The sequence below is a fragment of the Neolamprologus brichardi genome, chromosome 20, assembly GCF_056152115.1.
Source record: "Neolamprologus brichardi isolate AB-2024 chromosome 20, ASM5615211v1, whole genome shotgun sequence".
Taxonomy (NCBI): domain Eukaryota; kingdom Metazoa; phylum Chordata; class Actinopteri; order Cichliformes; family Cichlidae; genus Neolamprologus; species Neolamprologus brichardi.
Window position 1 is genome coordinate 7,594,846 of NC_142123.1, and position 20,654 is coordinate 7,615,499.

The window sequence follows — 20,654 nt, forward strand, 5'->3', positions numbered from 1 at the left end:
CTTTTGGTCTGAATCTTTTTTTATTTAATTTTTATAAAATCCATCGTGACTCTCTGTTTCATCAGTGGAACTCTGTCCCAGTCTGCTCCACCACCGGGAGATTCTCCGCTGTCCACGATGTCTTCACTGTGGATGCCAGTGAATACAACACAAGAAAACTTGCAAATATCATTCAGCATTGATGGTGCCTCCACAGCTGTGCAAGTTATCCATGTCACGAGCAGGAGTGCACCCTTGTACAATTACAATTGCTTTGCTTTTGAAGTGTGCTTTGATAAACCCAGATTGTCCATCTCCCTTTTAGCCTAGGTATCACACCATCTGTGAGTTCAGGCTCAGGTAAGTTGGGACTGCTGCCAGATACTTTTTTTAAATAACATAATTCGAATTGGGGCTTAATTTTACCATTGCAGAGCTTCTCCTGTCTTTTGTTGCATGTCTCAAACTTTTATGCTGCTGACATCAAATTTGTATTTTTCAAAAAGGAATACAATGCTTCAGTTTAAAGAGATGATATGTTGTCACACTTCTAGCATTTCAGCTTAAATATATATTATCCTCTCAGGTTACTCTGGTATGAATGATTCTGAGCAGCCCCTACTGGAGCGAGGTATGAGACTAAAGGATTTAAATGTTATTTCCAAGTGTATTTAAAGCTGGGTTTCAATATATTCATTTACATTGCGAGGGAGGAAAAACAGAATTTAAGAGACGTTTCCTCTTGCTTAAATTATTTAGTGTAATGTGGCAAATGTTTTACAGAAAAGTTGCAGACCTGAGCTCTTTTAACAAGATTATTTTTGCCCTTTTTCTCTTTTAAATTGGGTTTTGATGAAGGAGTACAATGTGTCTTTGTGCCCTTCCTCTAGCAACTGTCGTTGGAACTCCATGATGCTATCATTACGGCGAATGGTCCAGGAGTCTGTCTGGAGCTAGTGACACAGCCAGCGCCCCACCGCTGGTCATGGTTATGAGGGAACAAGTGATTGACATTCTAGGTCTTCTTGAGCCCTTTGAGGAGGCTTTACAGGTAAAAGAGCAAGTTCATAAAAAGCTGATGTGTGGAATAATTACACCAGGCATCTTCAACATCTATAATGAAATTTCCAAATCTACATGTGTAACCTTTTGTTCAGTAATCACATAATCAGGCTAAGAAGAAATGTGAACGGGGTCTTTAATAGAAGACATATTTGTGTCTTATCTATCGTAGATCCTGCAGGGAAATGGTGTGACTATGTCTCTCATTATATCGTCCCTCATTGGACTTGATAAAACCTTTGAGAATTGTGTCACCAACTACACCCACTTCTGCAAGGCCCTGCGCACAGGCCTCTACACACACTTCCAGCCAGTGATTCACCAGAAGGACATGATACTAGCTGCTGTGCTGGATCCTAGGATCAAACTGCAGGTACCAAATTAGGCCAGAAGCATAGCGGACTCCTGTAGATTGATATTTAGTTGAATATGCGTGTTGAGTAGATAAAGGAAAAATATGTGTCTACATTTAAAACAACCATTTTTTTGCAGCCGTTTTCTGATGACAACCAGGATGAACAGAATGATTTCCTAACAGCTCTGTCAAAATCTGAGGCTCGCAGCATTGTTGAGTCCACATTAGAAAACATGGAAGCCTCAACTTTTCCTACTGTTGAGGCAGAGAAAGATCAGACAGGCAGTGGGCTGGAGCACGATGTGAAAGAAGAAAACCAGACAGATGCCGTGATGGACACTTGTGCTGGCAGCTCAGACAACAACTGTCCTGAAATCAGTGAAAACGACCTCAAGAGGAAGTCCATCTTCAACTTCCTTCAGCCGCCTGCAAAGACTCTAAAGATGTCAGAGTTCAACGTGTACCTGTCTGAACCGCTGTGGGAAAGCAACTCTACTCTTCAGTACTGGAAATGTGCTTCTCGATTCCCGAAGCTCCAAGGCCTCGCCAAGAAGCTGCTGGCGGTGCCCGCCACATCTGGAGGTTTTGACCGTTTCAGTCCGATGGCTGCGTGCATTGTGAAAGCAAAAAGGAACCGCTTGCCACCTCACACCACAGAGAGACTGCTACTATACAAAAACTCTGTAAAAGTGAAGACTGTTAAAAAGCCCAGTCGGGCTGCTAAACACTGATGGATAACAGCTGAGTGTGGCAGAGCTTTCACAGCATTAAACAGAAACTCTGCCTCTACTTTCAAAAACTGTGCCATACGCTAAGAAGGAGGGTGAACTGCTAATACCTCTTATATTGTAGCAAATGAATCAGCTGACTCTTTGTTCCTAGAACGCATTTGCTGGACTGCATTAAAAACAAAACAAAACAACAAGTCCTGTGTTACAGCTGGTTTCATCAGTTTGTTAAAGTGATGCATTCTGGTCAATGATCCTCACAGCTTCATACCTTCTCTACTGAATTGGGAAATGGCAAATTCGAAATGGAGTCAGTGAATGAATGGTATCTGACTCACTTCAAACCAAAATGAGTTCAGCTTGTATCGTTCTTTTGCAGAATTTCATGTTTTCTGACTGCAGTTTTTGTTAAGACAGTAATAAAATGTCAAATCAGAGGTTGAATGCTTATTTATTTCCACTATGGACTGATAAATGAGATATTTGCTGCCAAACGTGATGGAACCGTAGATCTTTATATTGAATTTGGCTATTCAGTCCCTCCAGCAAAAGTCATTTATATTTTATAGTCAAATGAGAAATCCACTGTACATTTCTTTCAGGCATTACAGTTTTGTTTCATTCATTCTAACGTGAAATACAACAGTGTCAGCATCTTTTCAGCTTTTTATCAGACTGGTCTTTCACCATTTTCAAATAGCTTAATCAATAATTCATGTACTTTCATAGATGCTGTTATTTTTTAATTAAAATTTTGCTTGGATAAACTATAATGTCTGATGGAAGTTGATGGGAAAAGCTTAGTTTAGTTTGGCTTTGTCAGGTAGGCTGATGTTGGCATTGAATGACAGCTACCTGATTTTACTGTGGTAAAGACCGATAATGTGTTGAAAATTAACACCAGTGTTATGAGTGCTTTGATCTCCTCTGAGAAGCATTCAAAACGTTTTTGCTTGCATTAAACATTGGAGTATGTATCAGCTGTGTTATCAAGAAACTGAGATATCTGCTAGAAACTGGAACTGATATTAAAGACAGTTTGCGACTGAAGAAAACTGTGAGAACATTTTTTTAATCCTCTCATTGATTCATCTTCAGATGAAACTGCTTCAAATCAGCTGCCAATAAGTAATTTAAATGCATTCTATTTCATTTTAGTGTTATTATTAGTTTACATTTTATTGCGTCATTGTTGTGCATTTTACTTGTTTTAGTTGCATTCTAGTTTGTAAAGCAAGTTGTGCAGCATGGGCTGTTGGAAATGTGCTCGATCAATAAACTTGACCTTGACCATGTGTGGAGGGAGCCAGAAACATGCTGCTGTTTGCACATATTTAATAATGGGCTCTACAGAGGAGCTAAAGAAGAGTCCAGCATGTTGCTCTGACTGTGTAACTCATAAAGGTACAGTAACGGCAACATTGCCTAGTGACTGATCAGGCCAGTAACATTTCTGTTTCTCATATAAACCATCTCAGTGACTTCAGCAGAGATATTTCGTTAGTCATGGTAAATACACGGATTAGCTACCGAACATGTGCTTTTCCTCAATGTCTGACTGCGAATGACTGAAAATGTGTTTACTTTAAAAAATGAAATATGTATTTGGCCACAGTCACTAAAGGTTCGCTAACTAAAAACTAACTAAAATGTAGCTTTACAAACATCTGAGAACAGCCTATTTTAATAACCTCACTCCACTTCCTGCCACTGTACAAAAATGAAGCCAAAATTCCCTTTTCATGGGGCTTGCCATCACTTTGTGTTTTTGAAGCCAGTGTGTGCGTAGTAGCAAATAAAAGCAGATCAAAAGTACTCAAATACAACCACTTGTACACATCAAAAGAAAAACTCAGTTCACATCAATTTTATTTGTGCCAATTTTAAACCTTTATTATATTATAATATATAATATAATATTTCAAGGTAACATCCCTACAATAATGCAGAGAAAACCCAACAATCCGAAGATCCCCTATGAGCAAGCACTTGGCGACAGTGGGAAGGAAAAACTCCCTTTTAACAGGAAGACACCTTCAATAGAACCAGGCTCAGTGAGGGGCGGCCATCTACCTCGACCGGTTGGGGGTGATGAAACGACATAGATGAAATGCATGTCACCTCTTCACAAATGCAGAGATCTCATTATTTTCTTACATTTGTGCCTATTTTAAACCTTTATTATATTATAATAATTATATTATATTATAATAATATTTCAAGGTAACATCCCTACAATAATGCAGAGAAAACCCAACAATCCGAAGATCCCCTATGAGCAAGCACTTGGCGACAGTGGGAAGGAAAAACTCCCTTTTAACAGGAAGAAACCTTCAGTAGAACCAGGCTCAGTGAGGGGCGGCCATCTACCTCGACCGGTTGGGGGCGATGAAGCGACATAGATGAAATGCATGTCACTTCCTCACACATGCAGAGATGTCCTTATTGTCTTACATTTGTGCCAATTTGAAACCTTTATTAAATTATAATGTATAATATAATATTGCAAAGTCACATCCCTAAAAACTCCCTTTTAACAGGAAGAAACCTTCAGCAGAGATGTCCTTATTGTCTTACATTTATGATGTTATAGCAAATACAGCCTCTCCTGGTTTACGGATGTAATATACCTTCAGGATGGGCGGGTATTAAATTTGTTTTCTAATATTGTCTCTTTGTGATTTATTTTGACTTTGGAAACAAAAAAATAGATATGTTTTAACCAGCTTAAAGCTGATTATTTTCTTTGTTTTTTAGATGTGTTTGGGTTTGGCTGAAGGCCGGCGATTGACTATTTTTGCACCAGGATTGTGTACTCTACGTAGAGTTGACTGGGAATTACGTACAGGTGGATGGGGATGAAGCAGAGGTGGATGGGGATGAAACCTTTCTTCTTCTGCCTTGGGAGTAACAGTGGACTTGAGGTTGAGTGAGCTCCTAGACTCAGACTGCTTGTTTGAGTTGTCTACAGTTTTAGACTGGGCCCTAGTGGAAATAGGAGGTAGAAGGCCACGCACTGCTTTTAGCTTACTGTCATATGTGGTAAGCTTGTTACCCATTTTACCCTTAAGGTCTCTAATTTCGGTCAGTTGTTCTTTCAGCTCATTGTCGTCTTTGGATGGAAAGTATTCCTTATTGATCAGGTCAAATCTCACCTTTTTCCAGTCTATTTTTTCACCCCCATCCTCTCTTTGCTGCTCTGGGGAGGCTTTTTTCTCGACTTGCACAGTGTGGCCGAGCGTGTCATAAATTCCCTTCAGCTGTTGCAGCAGATCGTCATTTTCTTTTTTCTGTGCTGCATTCTTTTCTTGTTGAATGCCAATGTCAGTTTCCAGTTCTTCTATTACTAGCTTAAACCTCAATACTGCGTATTTGGACTTTGTCAGAGCTTTCTCAACCTCTTCTTTGTCCTCCACAGTTTGCGTCAACTTTGACTTCACTGTGAAGAGGTTGTCATTTGCAGAGCTAAGCTGTTTCTCGTGTTCTTTCTTTAGTTCTTCCTGCTGCAGTTTGATAATGTCCAGCTCAGTCTTTACAGCATTATAGCTGGTCTTAGCATTGGCAAGGTCTACGTTTGTCTCTTGGAGTTCTTGAGCCTTTTCTTTGATTTTATTCTGAAGTGTCTTTATAGTGTCTCTAGCTGTATAGAGTTTGTTCTCAATGCAGAACTTTGTCTCAGAAAGGAGCACTTTATCAGACCTAAGATTTTCACTTCTCTTTATCTCCAGTTCCAGATCGTTTTCTGCTTTGCTAAGAGCAGTTTTCAGACGGGCTATCTTATTTTCCTGGGATGAAATTTTCTTCCCAGATTCCTGCGTCTCATTTTCAAATATAATTATTTGCTTAGTTTTAACCTTAAGGCATTTTTCCAGGCGGTCGATAGTAGAACGTTGCCTTGCCAGCTCCTTTATCTGACTTTCAGATTCCAGGACTTTGGCTTTTAACTCTTTCCTCAACGTTATGTTGTTACATTCCTTCTCCCTAAGACGTACTTTCAGCTCATCATTTTTCTTTGTCAGTTTGTTTTTCTCGTCTATTGCGCAGTGCTTTCCCGCTTTATACTCCTCATTTTGTCTTTGACACTTTTTAAGTTCAGCCTGTAGTTTCTCTTTTTCTTCTTCCACACTTTTAACTTTCTGTTGACGGCAGTACACCTCCCCAGGTAGTGTAAGAAGCTCGTCTATCCTTCTTTCAAGGAAGTCATTACGATGAATGTACTTCTCATTGTTCTGAATCTCAGTCTGAAGCTGCTCATTTTGTTTCTGCAGTTCTTTAACTTTTTCATTTTTTTCCTCAGTCATCTTGCTTAGCTTCATCATGAGTTCTTGTTTTTCTTGCTCATTTTTTATTGCAAGGACAACCAGAGATTCCACCTCCTTTTCTTTCTTGTCCCGCATCGTTTTTTCAGTGGCACATTTATTTTCAAGGTGTTTGATTGCATTATGAAGAGCCCGATTTTTTGCCTCATATTTGTTTGTGAGATCTACATTCTGTGACTCTGCTGAACTTAGCTGGGATTTGGTTTCCAGCAAAACATTTTCCATTTTTTCCATCTTTTCATCTTTGGATTCCTGTGTCATCTTAGCAACCAGTTCCTGTTCTTCTTTCAAAGATGCCTCAAGACTTGAAATCTTAGAATTCTTTTCATCAATTTCCTCAAGCTGAAGTTTTTCAGCTTGTTTGTAATTTTCTATATCATTTCTGAGCACCTGGATTTCTTTGGACTCCTCTTTCATCTTTGCAACCAGTTCCTGTTCTTTTTTCAAAGATGCCTCAAGATTTGAAATATTACAATTCTTTTCATCGATTTCATCAAGCTGAAGTTTTTCAGCTTGTTTGTACTTTTCCATTTCATTTTTGAGCACCTGCATTTCTTTGGACTCCTCTTTCATTTTTGCAACCAGTCCCTGCTCTTTTTTCAAAGATGCCTCAAGACTTGAAATCCTACAATTCTTTTCATGGATTTCCTCAAGCTGACGTTTTTCAGCTCGTTTGTAATGTTCTATCTCATTTCTGAGCATCTGCATATCAAAGTAGCTTAGGGAACTCATTTTGAAATTAATGTATTTAGTTTAGTTTATATGACGTGTTATTCTGTGTTAGAAAAATGATCTACTCAATGAGAGAAAGTGTTGCAAGGGAAACTGAAACCGTAGCTAGTTCAGAACTATAGCGATCTATGGGTTCAAGGTATGTACTTGGGGGATATTTATGGGATCTGACTCCGCCCCCAGAACTGTCTTCAAAGGAGTTCAAGTGACGTTATCGCCGAATGTCGTGACGTTCAAAGGACAGTCTATTATGATGTCATTTTGTACCAGAATGGGTTAAATTTGATATTGTGTCTTTGCAAGTTTGATCAGCTTACATTACGATTGTTTTTAGCAGACTTTTGCGATCCTTCTACTTAGCCTGTCTTTAAGTTGTCTGTCGTTTCCCACCGTATCCCGCCCGGATCGATCCATTTATGTACAGCCCATCCGCTCCGTTCATCGGGGCTCATCGCTGCTGTTGTAGTCACTTGTCCGGAGCTAACAACAGCTGTTGAGCTGGCTATTAAGCTAACATTATGCACGCTAGTGTTACGTTTACGTGTCCTACAAGTCACACTTTTTCTGTGATAAACAGTTGAATTAAATTCTTACACCGTATGAGAGGTTACCAGCGTCAAAGCATTAGCAATAGGTGACAACAACCAGTGCTGGAGGATTTATTTAATTATTTATTTAGACCCGCAATACAAAGACAACTAATACTGGCGAACATCACAAAAGGTACAAGTACGTATTCTGCAGAAAAACGTTCACCATTTGCGTTTAAGAGTATATGAATTTATATGACTACTGCTTATGTTGAAAATTAAGCTCAGTTTTAATATTTCTTGTCATTCTATAATGATCATAGCGTATGCAGAGATGAATATTAAAATGGACAAATATGCCTCATATTTGTCCATTTTAATATTCAGCTGAGCATGAATGGAATGTCAGAGTGGTGTTTGACAGTATATATGTATCTTATTATAATGAACATAGTGTATATATGTATGAATGTTCGATTCAAAGATAAGATTAGACATTCAAAATAAATTAATAACAAACAAAAATCTAGCAGGTGCGCACTGTGTGAGCCAGGAAACATTCAAGCAGATGAAAAATATATTAAATTAAAAATACTGAGCTTATCGTTGATCAGCTTGGATTGTGTAGATCACAAATCTTTTGGTCTGAATCTTTTTTTATTTAATTTTTATAAAATCCATCGTGACTCTCTGTTTCATCAGTGGAACTCTGTCCCAGTCTGCTCCACCACCGGGAGATTCTCCGCTGTCCATGATGTCTTCACTGTGGATGCCAGTGAATACAACACAAGAAAACTTGCAAATATCATTCAGCATTGATGGTGCCTCCACAGCTGTGCAAGTTATCCATGTCAGGAGCAGGAGTGCACCCTTGTACAATTACAATTGCTTTGCTTTTGAAGTGTGCTTTGATAAACCCAGATTGTCCATCTCCCTTTTAGCCTAGGTATCACACCATCTGTGAGTTCAGGCTCAGGTAAGTTGGGACTGCTGCCAGATACTTTTTTTAAATAACATAATTCGAATTGGGGCTTAATTTTACCTTTGCAGAGCTTCTCCTGTCTTTTGTTGCATGTCTCAAACTTTTATGCTGCTGACATCAAATTTGTATTTTTCAAAAAGGAATACAATGCTTCAGTTTAAAGAGATGATATGTTGTCACACTTCTAGCATTTCAGCTTAAATATATATTATCCTCTCAGGTTACTCTGGTATGAATGATTCTGAGCAGCCCCTACTGGAGCGAGGTATGAGACTAAAGGATTTAAATGTTATTTCCAAGTGTATTTAAAGCTGGGTTTCAATATATTCATTTACATTGCGAGGGAGGAAAAACAGAATTTAAGAGACGTTTCCTCTTGCTTAAATTATTTAGTGTAATGTGGCAAATGTTTTACAGAAAAGTTGCAGACCTGAGCTCTTTTAACAAGATTATTTTTGCCCTTTTTCTCTTTTAAATTGGGTTTTGATGAAGGAGTACAATGTGTCTTTGTGCCCTTCCTCTAGCAACTGTCGTTGGAACTCCATGATGCTATCATTACGGCGAATGGTCCAGGAGTCTGTCTGGAGCTAGTGACACAGCCAGCGCCCCACCGCTGGTCATGGTTATGAGGGAACAAGTGATTGACATTCTAGGTCTTCTTGAGCCCTTTGAGGAGGCTTTACAGGTAAAAGAGCAAGTTCATAAAAAGCTGATGTGTGGAATAATTACACCAGGCATCTTCAACATCTATAATGAAATTTCCAAATCTACATGTGTAACCTTTTGTTCAGTAATCACATAATCAGGCTAAGAAGAAATGTGAACGGGGTCTTTAATAGAAGACATATTTGTGTCTTATCTATCGTAGATCCTGCAGGGAAATGGTGTGACTATGTCTCTCATTATATCGTCCCTCATTGGACTTGATAAAACCTTTGAGAATTGTGTCACCAACTACACCCACTTCTGCAAGGCCCTGCGCACAGGCCTCTACACACACTTCCAGCCAGTGATTCACCAGAAGGACATGATACTAGCTGCTGTGCTGGATCCTAGGATCAAACTGCAGGTACCAAATTAGGCCAGAAGCATAGCGGACTCCTGTAGATTGATATTTAGTTGAATATGCGTGTTGAGTAGATAAAGGAAAAATATGTGTCTACATTTAAAACAACCATTTTTTTGCAGCCGTTTTCTGATGACAACCAGGATGAACAGAATGATTTCCTAACAGCTCTGTCAAAATCTGAGGCTCGCAGCATTGTTGAGTCCACATTAGAAAACATGGAAGCCTCAACTTTTCCTACTGTTGAGGCAGAGAAAGATCAGACAGGCAGTGGGCTGGAGCACGATGTGAAAGAAGAAAACCAGACAGATGCCGTGATGGACACTTGTGCTGGCAGCTCAGACAACAACTGTCCTGAAATCAGTGAAAACGACCTCAAGAGGAAGTCCATCTTCAACTTCCTTCAGCCGCCTGCAAAGACTCTAAAGATGTCAGAGTTCAACGTGTACCTGTCTGAACCGCTGTGGGAAAGCAACTCTACTCTTCAGTACTGGAAATGTGCTTCTCGATTCCCGAAGCTCCAAGGCCTCGCCAAGAAGCTGCTGGCGGTGCCCGCCACATCTGGAGGTTTTGACCGTTTCAGTCCGATGGCTGCGTGCATTGTGAAAGCAAAAAGGAACCGCTTGCCACCTCACACCACAGAGAGACTGCTACTATACAAAAACTCTGTAAAAGTGAAGACTGTTAAAAAGCCCAGTCGGGCTGCTAAACACTGATGGATAACAGCTGAGTGTGGCAGAGCTTTCACAGCATTAAACAGAAACTCTGCCTCTACTTTCAAAAACTGTGCCATACGCTAAGAAGGAGGGTGAACTGCTAATACCTCTTATATTGTAGCAAATGAATCAGCTGACTCTTTGTTCCTAGAACGCATTTGCTGGACTGCATTAAAAACAAAACAAAACAACAAGTCCTGTGTTACAGCTGGTTTCATCAGTTTGTTAAAGTGATGCATTCTGGTCAATGATCCTCACAGCTTCATACCTTCTCTACTGAATTGGGAAATGGCAAATTCGAAATGGAGTCAGTGAATGAATGGTATCTGACTCACTTCAAACCAAAATGAGTTCAGCTTGTATCGTTCTTTTGCAGAATTTCATGTTTTCTGACTGCAGTTTTTGTTAAGACAGTAATAAAATGTCAAATCAGAGGTTGAATGCTTATTTATTTCCACTATGGACTGATAAATGAGATATTTGCTGCCAAACGTGATGGAACCGTAGATCTTTATATTGAATTTGGCTATTCAGTCCCTCCAGCAAAAGTCATTTATATTTTATAGTCAAATGAGAAATCCACTGTACATTTCTTTCAGGCATTACAGTTTTGTTTCATTCATTCTAACGTGAAATACAACAGTGTCAGCATCTTTTCAGCTTTTTATCAGACTGGTCTTTCACCATTTTCAAATAGCTTAATCAATAATTCATGTACTTTCATAGATGCTGTTATTTTTTAATTAAAATTTTGCTTGGATAAACTATAATGTCTGATGGAAGTTGATGGGAAAAGCTTAGTTTAGTTTGGCTTTGTCAGGTAGGCTGATGTTGGCATTGAATGACAGCTACCTGATTTTACTGTGGTAAAGACCGATAATGTGTTGAAAATTAACACCAGTGTTATGAGTGCTTTGATCTCCTCTGAGAAGCATTCAAAACGTTTTTGCTTGCATTAAACATTGGAGTATGTATCAGCTGTGTTATCAAGAAACTGAGATATCTGCTAGAAACTGGAACTGATATTAAAGACAGTTTGCGACTGAAGAAAACTGTGAGAACATTTTTTTAATCCTCTCATTGATTCATCTTCAGATGAAACTGCTTCAAATCAGCTGCCAATAAGTAATTTAAATGCATTCTATTTCATTTTAGTGTTATTATTAGTTTACATTTTATTGCGTCATTGTTGTGCATTTTACTTGTTTTAGTTGCATTCTAGTTTGTAAAGCAAGTTGTGCAGCATGGGCTGTTGGAAATGTGCTCGATCAATAAACTTGACCTTGACCATGTGTGGAGGGAGCCAGAAACATGCTGCTGTTTGCACATATTTAATAATGGGCTCTACAGAGGAGCTAAAGAAGAGTCCAGCATGTTGCTCTGACTGTGTAACTCATAAAGGTACAGTAACGGCAACATTGCCTAGTGACTGATCAGGCCAGTAACATTTCTGTTTCTCATATAAACCATCTCAGTGACTTCAGCAGAGATATTTCGTTAGTCATGGTAAATACACGGATTAGCTACCGAACATGTGCTTTTCCTCAATGTCTGACTGCGAATGACTGAAAATGTGTTTACTTTAAAAAATGAAATATGTATTTGGCCACAGTCACTAAAGGTTCGCTAACTAAAAACTAACTAAAATGTAGCTTTACAAACATCTGAGAACAGCCTATTTTAATAACCTCACTCCACTTCCTGCCACTGTACAAAAATGAAGCCAAAATTCCCTTTTCATGGGGCTTGCCATCACTTTGTGTTTTTGAAGCCAGTGTGTGCGTAGTAGCAAATAAAAGCAGATCAAAAGTACTCAAATACAACCACTTGTACACATCAAAAGAAAAACTCAGTTCACATCAATTTTATTTGTGCCAATTTTAAACCTTTATTATATTATAATATATAATATAATATTTCAAGGTAACATCCCTACAATAATGCAGAGAAAACCCAACAATCCGAAGATCCCCTATGAGCAAGCACTTGGCGACAGTGGGAAGGAAAAACTCCCTTTTAACAGGAAGACACCTTCAATAGAACCAGGCTCAGTGAGGGGCGGCCATCTACCTCGACCGGTTGGGGGTGATGAAACGACATAGATGAAATGCATGTCACCTCTTCACAAATGCAGAGATCTCATTATTTTCTTACATTTGTGCCTATTTTAAACCTTTATTATATTATAATAATTATATTATATTATAATAATATTTCAAGGTAACATCCCTACAATAATGCAGAGAAAACCCAACAATCCGAAGATCCCCTATGAGCAAGCACTTGGCGACAGTGGGAAGGAAAAACTCCCTTTTAACAGGAAGAAACCTTCAGTAGAACCAGGCTCAGTGAGGGGCGGCCATCTACCTCGACCGGTTGGGGGCGATGAAGCGACATAGATGAAATGCATGTCACTTCCTCACACATGCAGAGATGTCCTTATTGTCTTACATTTGTGCCAATTTGAAACCTTTATTAAATTATAATGTATAATATAATATTGCAAAGTCACATCCCTAAAAACTCCCTTTTAACAGGAAGAAACCTTCAGCAGAGATGTCCTTATTGTCTTACATTTATGATGTTATAGCAAATACAGCCTCTCCTGGTTTACGGATGTAATATACCTTCAGGATGGGCGGGTATTAAATTTGTTTTCTAATATTGTCTCTTTGTGATTTATTTTGACTTTGGAAACAAAAAAATAGATATGTTTTAACCAGCTTAAAGCTGATTATTTTCTTTGTTTTTTAGATGTGTTTGGGTTTGGCTGAAGGCCGGCGATTGACTATTTTTGCACCAGGATTGTGTACTCTACGTAGAGTTGACTGGGAATTACGTACAGGTGGATGGGGATGAAGCAGAGGTGGATGGGGATGAAACCTTTCTTCTTCTGCCTTGGGAGTAACAGTGGACTTGAGGTTGAGTGAGCTCCTAGACTCAGACTGCTTGTTTGAGTTGTCTACAGTTTTAGACTGGGCCCTAGTGGAAATAGGAGGTAGAAGGCCACGCACTGCTTTTAGCTTACTGTCATATGTGGTAAGCTTGTTACCCATTTTACCCTTAAGGTCTCTAATTTCGGTCAGTTGTTCTTTCAGCTCATTGTCGTCTTTGGATGGAAAGTATTCCTTATTGATCAGGTCAAATCTCACCTTTTTCCAGTCTATTTTTTCACCCCCATCCTCTCTTTGCTGCTCTGGGGAGGCTTTTTTCTCGACTTGCACAGTGTGGCCGAGCGTGTCATAAATTCCCTTCAGCTGTTGCAGCAGATCGTCATTTTCTTTTTTCTGTGCTGCATTCTTTTCTTGTTGAATGCCAATGTCAGTTTCCAGTTCTTCTATTACTAGCTTAAACCTCAATACTGCGTATTTGGACTTTGTCAGAGCTTTCTCAACCTCTTCTTTGTCCTCCACAGTTTGCGTCAACTTTGACTTCACTGTGAAGAGGTTGTCATTTGCAGAGCTAAGCTGTTTCTCGTGTTCTTTCTTTAGTTCTTCCTGCTGCAGTTTGATAATGTCCAGCTCAGTCTTTACAGCATTATAGCTGGTCTTAGCACTGGCAAGGTCTACGTTTGTCTCTTGGAGTTCTTGAGCCTTTTCTTTGATTTTATTCTGAAGTGTCTTTATAGTGTCTCTAGCTGTATAGAGTTTGTTCTCAATGCAGAACTTTGTCTCAGAAAGGAGCACTTTATCAGACCTAAGATTTTCACTTCTCTTTATCTCCAGTTCCAGATCGTTTTCTGCTTTGCTAAGAGCAGTTTTCAGACGGGCTATCTTATTTTCCTGGGATGAAATTTTCTTCCCAGATTCCTGCGTCTCATTTTCAAATATAATTATTTGCTTAGTTTTAACCTTAAGGCATTTTTCCAGGCGGTCGATAGTAGAACGTTGCCTTGCCAGCTCCTTTATCTGACTTTCAGATTCCAGGACTTTGGCTTTTAACTCTTTCCTCAACGTTATGTTGTTACATTCCTTCTCCCTAAGACGTACTTTCAGCTCATCATTTTTCTTTGTCAGTTTGTTTTTCTCGTCTATTGCGCAGTGCTTTCCCGCTTTATACTCCTCATTTTGTCTTTGACACTTTTTAAGTTCAGCCTGTAGTTTCTCTTTTTCTTCTTCCACACTTTTAACTTTCTGTTGACGGCAGTACACCTCCCCAGGTAGTGTAAGAAGCTCGTCTATCCTTCTTTCAAGGAAGTCATTACGATGAATGTACTTCTCATTGTTCTGAATCTCAGTCTGAAGCTGCTCATTTTGTTTCTGCAGTTCTTTAACTTTTTCATTTTTTTCCTCAGTCATCTTGCTTAGCTTCATCATGAGTTCTTGTTTTTCTTGCTCATTTTTTATTGCAAGGACAACCAGAGATTCCACCTCCTTTTCTTTCTTGTCCCGCATCGTTTTTTCAGTGGCACATTTATTTTCAAGGTGTTTGATTGCATTATGAAGAGCCCGATTTTTTGCCTCATATTTGTTTGTGAGATCTACATTCTGTGACTCTGCTGAACTTAGCTGGGATTTGGTTTCCAGCAAAACATTTTCCATTTTTTCCATCTTTTCATCTTTGGATTCCTGTGTCATCTTAGCAACCAGTTCCTGTTCTTCTTTCAAAGATGCCTCAAGACTTGAAATCTTAGAATTCTTTTCATCAATTTCCTCAAGCTGAAGTTTTTCAGCTTGTTTGTAATTTTCTATATCATTTCTGAGCACCTGGATTTCTTTGGACTCCTCTTTCATCTTTGCAACCAGTTCCTGTTCTTTTTTCAAAGATGCCTCAAGATTTGAAATATTACAATTCTTTTCATCGATTTCCTCAAGCTGAAGTTTTTCAGCTTGTTTGTACTTTTCCATTTCATTTTTGAGCACCTGCATTTCTTTGGACTCCTCTTTCATTTTTGCAACCAGTCCCTGCTCTTTTTTCAAAGATGCCTCAAGACTTGAAATCCTACAATTCTTTTCATGGATTTCCTCAAGCTGACGTTTTTCAGCTCGTTTGTAATGTTCTATCTCATTTCTGAGCATCTGCATATCAAAGTAGCTTAGGGAACTCATTTTGAAATTAATGTATTTAGTTTAGTTTATATGACGTGTTATTCTGTGTTAGAAAAATGATCTACTCAATGAGAGAAAGTGTTGCAAGGGAAACTGAAACCGTAGCTAGTTCAGAACTATAGCGATCTATGGGTTCAAGGTATGTACTTGGGGGATATTTATGGGATCTGACTCCGCCCCCAGAACTGTCTTCAAAGGAGTTCAAGTGACGTTATCGCCGAATGTCGTGACGTTCAAAGGACGGTCTATTATGATGTCATTTTGTACCAGAATGGGTTAAATTTGATATTGTGTCTTTGCAAGTTTGATCAGCTTACATTACGATTGTTTTTAGCAGACTTTTGCGATCCTTCTACTTAGCCTGTCTTTAAGTTGTCTGTCGTTTCCCACCGTATCCCGCCCGGATCGATCCATTTATGTACAGCCCATCCGCTCCGTTCATCGGGGCTCATCGCTGCTGTTGTAGTCACTTGTCCGGAGCTAACAACAGCTGTTGAGCTGGCTATTAAGCTAACATTATGCACGCTAGTGTTACGTTTACGTGTCCTACAAGTCAGACTTTTTCTGTGATAAACAGTTGAATTAAATTCTTACACCGTATGAGAGGTTACCAGCGTCAAAGCATTAGCAATAGGTGACAACAACCAGTGCTGGAGGATTTATTTAATTATTTATTTAGACCCGCAATACAAAGACAACTAATACTGGCGAACATCACAAAAGGTACAAGTACGTATTCTGCAGAAAAACGTTCACCATTTGCGTTTAAGAGTATATGAATTTATATGACTACTGCTTATGTTGAAAATTAAGCTCAGTTTTAATATTTCATGTCATTCTATAATGATCATAGCGTATGCAGAGATGAATATTAAAATGGACAAATATGCCTCATATTTGTCCATTTTAATATTCAGCTGAGCATGAATGGAATGTCAGAGTGGTGTTTGACAGTATATATGTATCTTATTATAATGAACATAGTGTATATATGTATGAATGTTCGATTCAAAGATAAGATTAGACATTCAAAATAAATTAATAACAAACAAAAATCTAGCAGGTGCGCACTGTGTGAGCCAGGAAACATTCAAGCAGATGAAAAATATATTAAATTAAAAATACTGAGCTTATCGTTGATCAGCTTGGATTGTGTAGATCACAAATCTTTTGGTCTGAATCTTTTTTTATTTAATTTTTATAAAATCCATCGTGACTCTCTGTTTCATCAGTGGAACTCTGTCCCAGTCTGCTCCACCACCGGGAGATTCTCCGCTGTCCATGATGTCTTCACTGTGGATGCCAGTGAATACAACACAAGAAAACTTGCAAATATCATTCAGCATTGATGGTGCCTCCACAGCTGTGCAAGTTATCCATGTCAGGAGCAGGAGTGCACCCTTGTACAATTACAATTGCTTTGCTTTTGAAGTGTGCTTTGATAAACCCAGATTGTCCATCTCCCTTTTAGCCTAGGTATCACACCATCTGTGAGTTCAGGCTCAGGTAAGTTGGGACTGCTGCCAGATACTTTTTTTAAATAACATAATTCGAATTGGGGCTTAATTTTACCTTTGCAGAGCTTCTCCTGTCTTTTGTTGCATGTCTCAAACTTTTATGCTGCTGACATCAAATTTGTATTTTTCAAAAAGGAATACAATGCTTCAGTTTAAAGAGATGATATGTTGTCACACTTCTAGCATTTCAGCTTAAATATATATTATCCTCTCAGGTTACTCTGGTATGAATGATTCTGAGCAGCCCCTACTGGAGCGAGGTATGAGACTAAAGGATTTAAATGTTATTTCCAAGTGTATTTAAAGCTGGGTTTCAATATATTCATTTACATTGCGAGGGAATTTAAGAGACGTTTCCTCTTGCTTAAATTATTTAGTGTAATGTGGCAAATGTTTTACAGAAAAGTTGCAGACCTGAGCTCTTTTAACAAGATTATTTTTGCCCTTTTTCTCTTTTAAATTGGGTTTTGATGAAGGAGTACAATGTGTCTTTGTGCCCTTCCTCTAGCAACTGTCGTTGGAACTCCATGATGCTATCATTACGGCGAATGGTCCAGGAGTCTGTCTGGAGCTAGTGACACAGCCAGCGCCCCACCGCTGGTCATGGTTATGAGGGAACAAGTGATTGACATTCTAGGTCTTCTTGAGCCCTTTGAGGAGGCTTTACAGGTAAAAGAGCAAGTTCATAAAAAGCTGATGTGTGCAATAATTACACCAGGCATCTTCAACATCTATAATGAAATTTCCAAATCTACATGTGTAACCTTTTGTTCAGTAATCACATAATCAGGCTAAGAAGAAATGTGAACGGGGTCTTTAATAGAAGACATATTTGTGTCTTATCTATCGTAGATCCTGCAGGGAAATGGTGTGACTATGTCTCTCATTATATCGTCCCTCATTGGACTTGATAAAACCTTTGAGAATTGTGTCACCAACTACACCCACTTCTGCAAGGCCATGCGCACAGGCCTCTACACACACTTCCAGCCAGTGATTCACCAGAAGGACATGATACTAGCTGCTGTGCTGGATCCTAGGATCAAACTGCAGGTACCAAATTAGACCAGAAGCATAGCGGACTCCTGTAGATTGATATTTAGTTGAATATGCGTGTTGAGTAGATAAAGGAAAAATATGTGTCTACATTTAAAACAACCATTTTTTTGCAGCCGTTTTCTGATGACAACCAGGATGAACAGAATGATTTCCTAACACCTCTGTCAAAATCTGAGGCTCGCAGCATTGTTGAGTCCACATTAGAAAACATGGAAGCCTCAACTTTTCCTACTGTTGAGGCAGAGAAAGATCAGACAGGCAGTGGGCTGGAGCACGATGTGAAAGAAGAAAGCCAGACAGATGCCGTGATGGACACTTGTGCTGGCAGCTCAGACAACAACTGTCCTGAAATCAGTGAAAACGACCTCAAGAGGAAGTCCATCTTCAACTTCCTTCAGCCGCCTGCAAAGACTCTAAAGATGTCAGAGTTCAACGTGTACCTGTCTGAACCGCTGTGGGAAAGCAACTCTACTCTTCAGTACTGGAAATGTGCTTCTCGATTCCCGAAGCTCCAAGGCCTCGCCAAGAAGCTGCTGGCGGTGCCCGCCACATCTGGAGGTTTTGACCGTTTCAGTCCGATGGCTGCGTGCATTGTGAAAGCAAAAAGGAACCGCTTGCCACCTCACACCACAGAGAGACTGCTACTATACAAAAACTCTGTAAAAGTGAAGACTGTTAAAAAGCCCAGTCGGGCTGCTAAACACTGATGGATAACAGCTGAGTGTGGCAGAGCTTTCACAGCATTAAACAGAAACTCTGCCTCTACTTTCAAAAACTGTGCCATACGCTAAGAAGGAGGGTGAACTGCTAATACCTCTTATATTGTAGCAAATGAATCAGCTGACTCTTTGTTCCTAGAACGCATTTGCTGGACTGCATTAAAAACAAAACAAAACAACAAGTCCTGTGTTACAGCTGGTTTCATCAGTTTGTTAAAGTGATGCATTCTGGTCAGTGATCCTCACAGCTTCATACCTGCAGCAGCGATAGAGATGCACACTGTCTCTGCGTGCTGTACGGTGCTGCTCAGAGTTGTACTTTGTTCCTTCCACACATGATTCAAGTCAGAGCTCTCTACTGAATTGGGAAATGGCAAATTCGAAATGGAGTCAGTGAATGAATGGTATTTGACTCACTTCAAACCAAAATGAGTTCAGCTTGTATCGTTCTTTTGCAGAATTTCATGTTTTCTGACTGCAGTTTTTGTTAAGACAGTAATAAAATGTCAAATCAGAGGTTGAATGCTTATTTATTTCCACTATGGACTGATAAATGAGATATTTGCTGCCAAACGTGATGGAACCGTAGATCTTTATATTGAATTTGGCTATTCAGTCCCTCCAGCAAAAGTCATTTATATTTTATAGTCAAATGAGAAATCCACTGTACATTTCTTTCAGGCATTACAGTTTTGTTTCATTCATTCTAACGTGAAATACAACAGTGTCAGCATCTTTTCAGCTTTTTATCAGACTGGTCTTTCACCATTTTCAAATAGCTTAATCAATAATTCATGTACTTTCATAGATGCTGTTTTGTTTAATTAAAATTTTGCTTGGATAAACTATAATGTCTGATGGAAGTTGATGGGAAAAGCTTAGTTTAGTTTGGCTTTGTCAGGTAGGCTGATGTTGGCATTGAATGACAGCTACCTGATTTTACTTTGGTAAAGACCGATAATGTGTTGAAAATTAACACCAGTGTTATGAGTGCTTTGATCTCCTCTGAGAAGCATTCAAAACGTTTTTGCTTGCATTAAACATTGGAGTATGTATCAGCTGTGTTATCAAGAAACTGAGATATCTGCTAGAAACTGGAACTGATATTAAAGACAGTTTGCGACTGAAGAAAACTGTGAGAACATTTTTTTAATCCTCTCATTGATTCATCTTCAGATGAAACTGCTTCAAATCAGCTGCCAATAAGTAATTTAAATGCATTCTATTTCATTTTAGTGTTATTATTAGTTTACATTTTATTGCGTCATTGTTGTGCATTTTACTTGTTTTAGTTGCATTCTAGTTTGTAAAGCAAGTTGTGCAGCATGGGCTGTTGGAAATGTGCTCGATCAATAAACTTGACCTTGACCATGTGTGGAGGGAGCCAGAAACATGCTGCTGTTTGCACATATTTAATAATGGGCTCTACAGAGGAGCTAAAGAAGAGTCCAGCATGTTGCTCTGACTGTGTAACTCATAAAGGTACAGTAACGGCAACATTGCCTAGTGACTGATCAGGCCAGTAACATTTCTGTTTCTCATATAAACCATCTCAGTGACTTCAGCAGAGATATTTCGTTAGTCATGGTAAATACACGGATTAGCTACCAAACATGTGCTTTTCCTCAATGTCTGACTGCGAATGACTGAAAATGTGTTTACTTTAAAAAATGAAATATGTATTTGGCCACAGTCACTAAAGGTTCGCTAACTAAAAACTAACTAAAATGTAGCTTTACAAACATCTGAGAACAGCCTATTTTAATAACCTCACTCCACTTCCTGCCACTGTACAAAAATGAAGCCAAAATTCCCTTTTCATGGGGCTTGCCATCACTTTGT

General features: G+C 39.1%; 4 protein-coding genes across 8 annotated transcripts; 2 read left to right on the forward strand and 2 right to left on the reverse strand.

Annotated features, from left to right (window-relative positions):
* Nucleotides 1–3,976: 3,976 nt before the first annotated feature.
* LOC148096901 (uncharacterized) lies at nt 3,977–7,369 on the reverse strand. The gene has a single exon (XM_087833913.1). It carries the CDS (start codon nt 7,173–7,175, stop codon nt 4,878–4,880), a length of 2,298 nt encoding a protein of 765 aa, XP_087690039.1. The 5' UTR covers nt 7,176–7,369; the 3' UTR covers nt 3,977–4,877.
* LOC148096902 (uncharacterized) lies at nt 6,969–12,533 on the forward strand. Of its 3 annotated transcripts, none has more exons than XM_087833920.1 (6): nt 6,969–7,904; nt 8,408–8,681; nt 8,908–8,952; nt 9,212–9,372; nt 9,556–9,756; nt 9,876–12,533. In XM_087833920.1, the coding sequence occupies exons 4-6, from the start codon at nt 9,307–9,309 to the stop codon at nt 10,467–10,469; spliced, it is 861 nt and encodes a 286-aa protein (XP_087690046.1). In that variant the 5' UTR covers nt 6,969–7,904; nt 8,408–8,681; nt 8,908–8,952; nt 9,212–9,306; the 3' UTR covers nt 10,470–12,533. The 3 variants fall into 3 exon arrangements, with proteins under 3 accessions (XP_087690046.1, XP_087690045.1, XP_087690047.1); XM_087833919.1 differs by having other exon boundaries at nt 6,969–7,898; XM_087833921.1 differs by lacking the exons at nt 6,969–7,904; nt 8,408–8,681 and having other exon boundaries at nt 8,757–9,372.
* Nucleotides 12,319–15,713, reverse strand: LOC148096903 (uncharacterized). The gene has a single exon (XM_087833914.1). The coding sequence runs from the start codon at nt 15,515–15,517 to the stop codon at nt 13,220–13,222; it is 2,298 nt and encodes a 765-aa protein (XP_087690040.1). The 5' UTR covers nt 15,518–15,713; the 3' UTR covers nt 12,319–13,219.
* A 19-nt stretch (nt 15,714–15,732) lies between these two features.
* On the forward strand, nt 15,733–20,022 carry LOC148096904 (uncharacterized). Of its 3 annotated transcripts, none has more exons than XM_087833917.1 (6): nt 15,733–16,246; nt 16,750–17,023; nt 17,250–17,294; nt 17,543–17,703; nt 17,887–18,087; nt 18,207–20,022. In XM_087833917.1, the coding sequence occupies exons 4-6, from the start codon at nt 17,638–17,640 to the stop codon at nt 18,798–18,800; spliced, it is 861 nt and encodes a 286-aa protein (XP_087690043.1). In that variant the 5' UTR covers nt 15,733–16,246; nt 16,750–17,023; nt 17,250–17,294; nt 17,543–17,637; the 3' UTR covers nt 18,801–20,022. The 3 variants fall into 3 exon arrangements, with proteins under 3 accessions (XP_087690043.1, XP_087690042.1, XP_087690044.1); XM_087833916.1 differs by having other exon boundaries at nt 15,733–16,240; XM_087833918.1 differs by lacking the exons at nt 15,733–16,246; nt 16,750–17,023 and having other exon boundaries at nt 17,100–17,294.
* Nucleotides 20,023–20,654: the final 632 nt, after the last annotated feature.

Coding starts and splice junctions, on each gene's coding strand:
- LOC148096901 (XM_087833913.1), bottom strand. CDS start 7,175: ATGAGTTCCCTAAGCTACTTTGATATGCAGATGCTCAGAAATGAGATA.
- LOC148096902 (XM_087833920.1), top strand. CDS start 9,307: ATGGTTATGAGGGAACAAGTGATTGACATTCTAGGTCTTCTTGAGCCC. Junction 9,373..9,555: donor CCTTTGAGGAGGCTTTACAG/GTAAAAGAGCAA, acceptor TATCTATCGTAG/ATCCTGCAGGGAAATGGTGT. Junction 9,757..9,875: donor ATCCTAGGATCAAACTGCAG/GTACCAAATTAG, acceptor ATTTTTTTGCAG/CCGTTTTCTGATGACAACCA.
- LOC148096903 (XM_087833914.1), bottom strand. CDS start 15,517: ATGAGTTCCCTAAGCTACTTTGATATGCAGATGCTCAGAAATGAGATA.
- LOC148096904 (XM_087833917.1), top strand. CDS start 17,638: ATGGTTATGAGGGAACAAGTGATTGACATTCTAGGTCTTCTTGAGCCC. Junction 17,704..17,886: donor CCTTTGAGGAGGCTTTACAG/GTAAAAGAGCAA, acceptor TATCTATCGTAG/ATCCTGCAGGGAAATGGTGT. Junction 18,088..18,206: donor ATCCTAGGATCAAACTGCAG/GTACCAAATTAG, acceptor ATTTTTTTGCAG/CCGTTTTCTGATGACAACCA.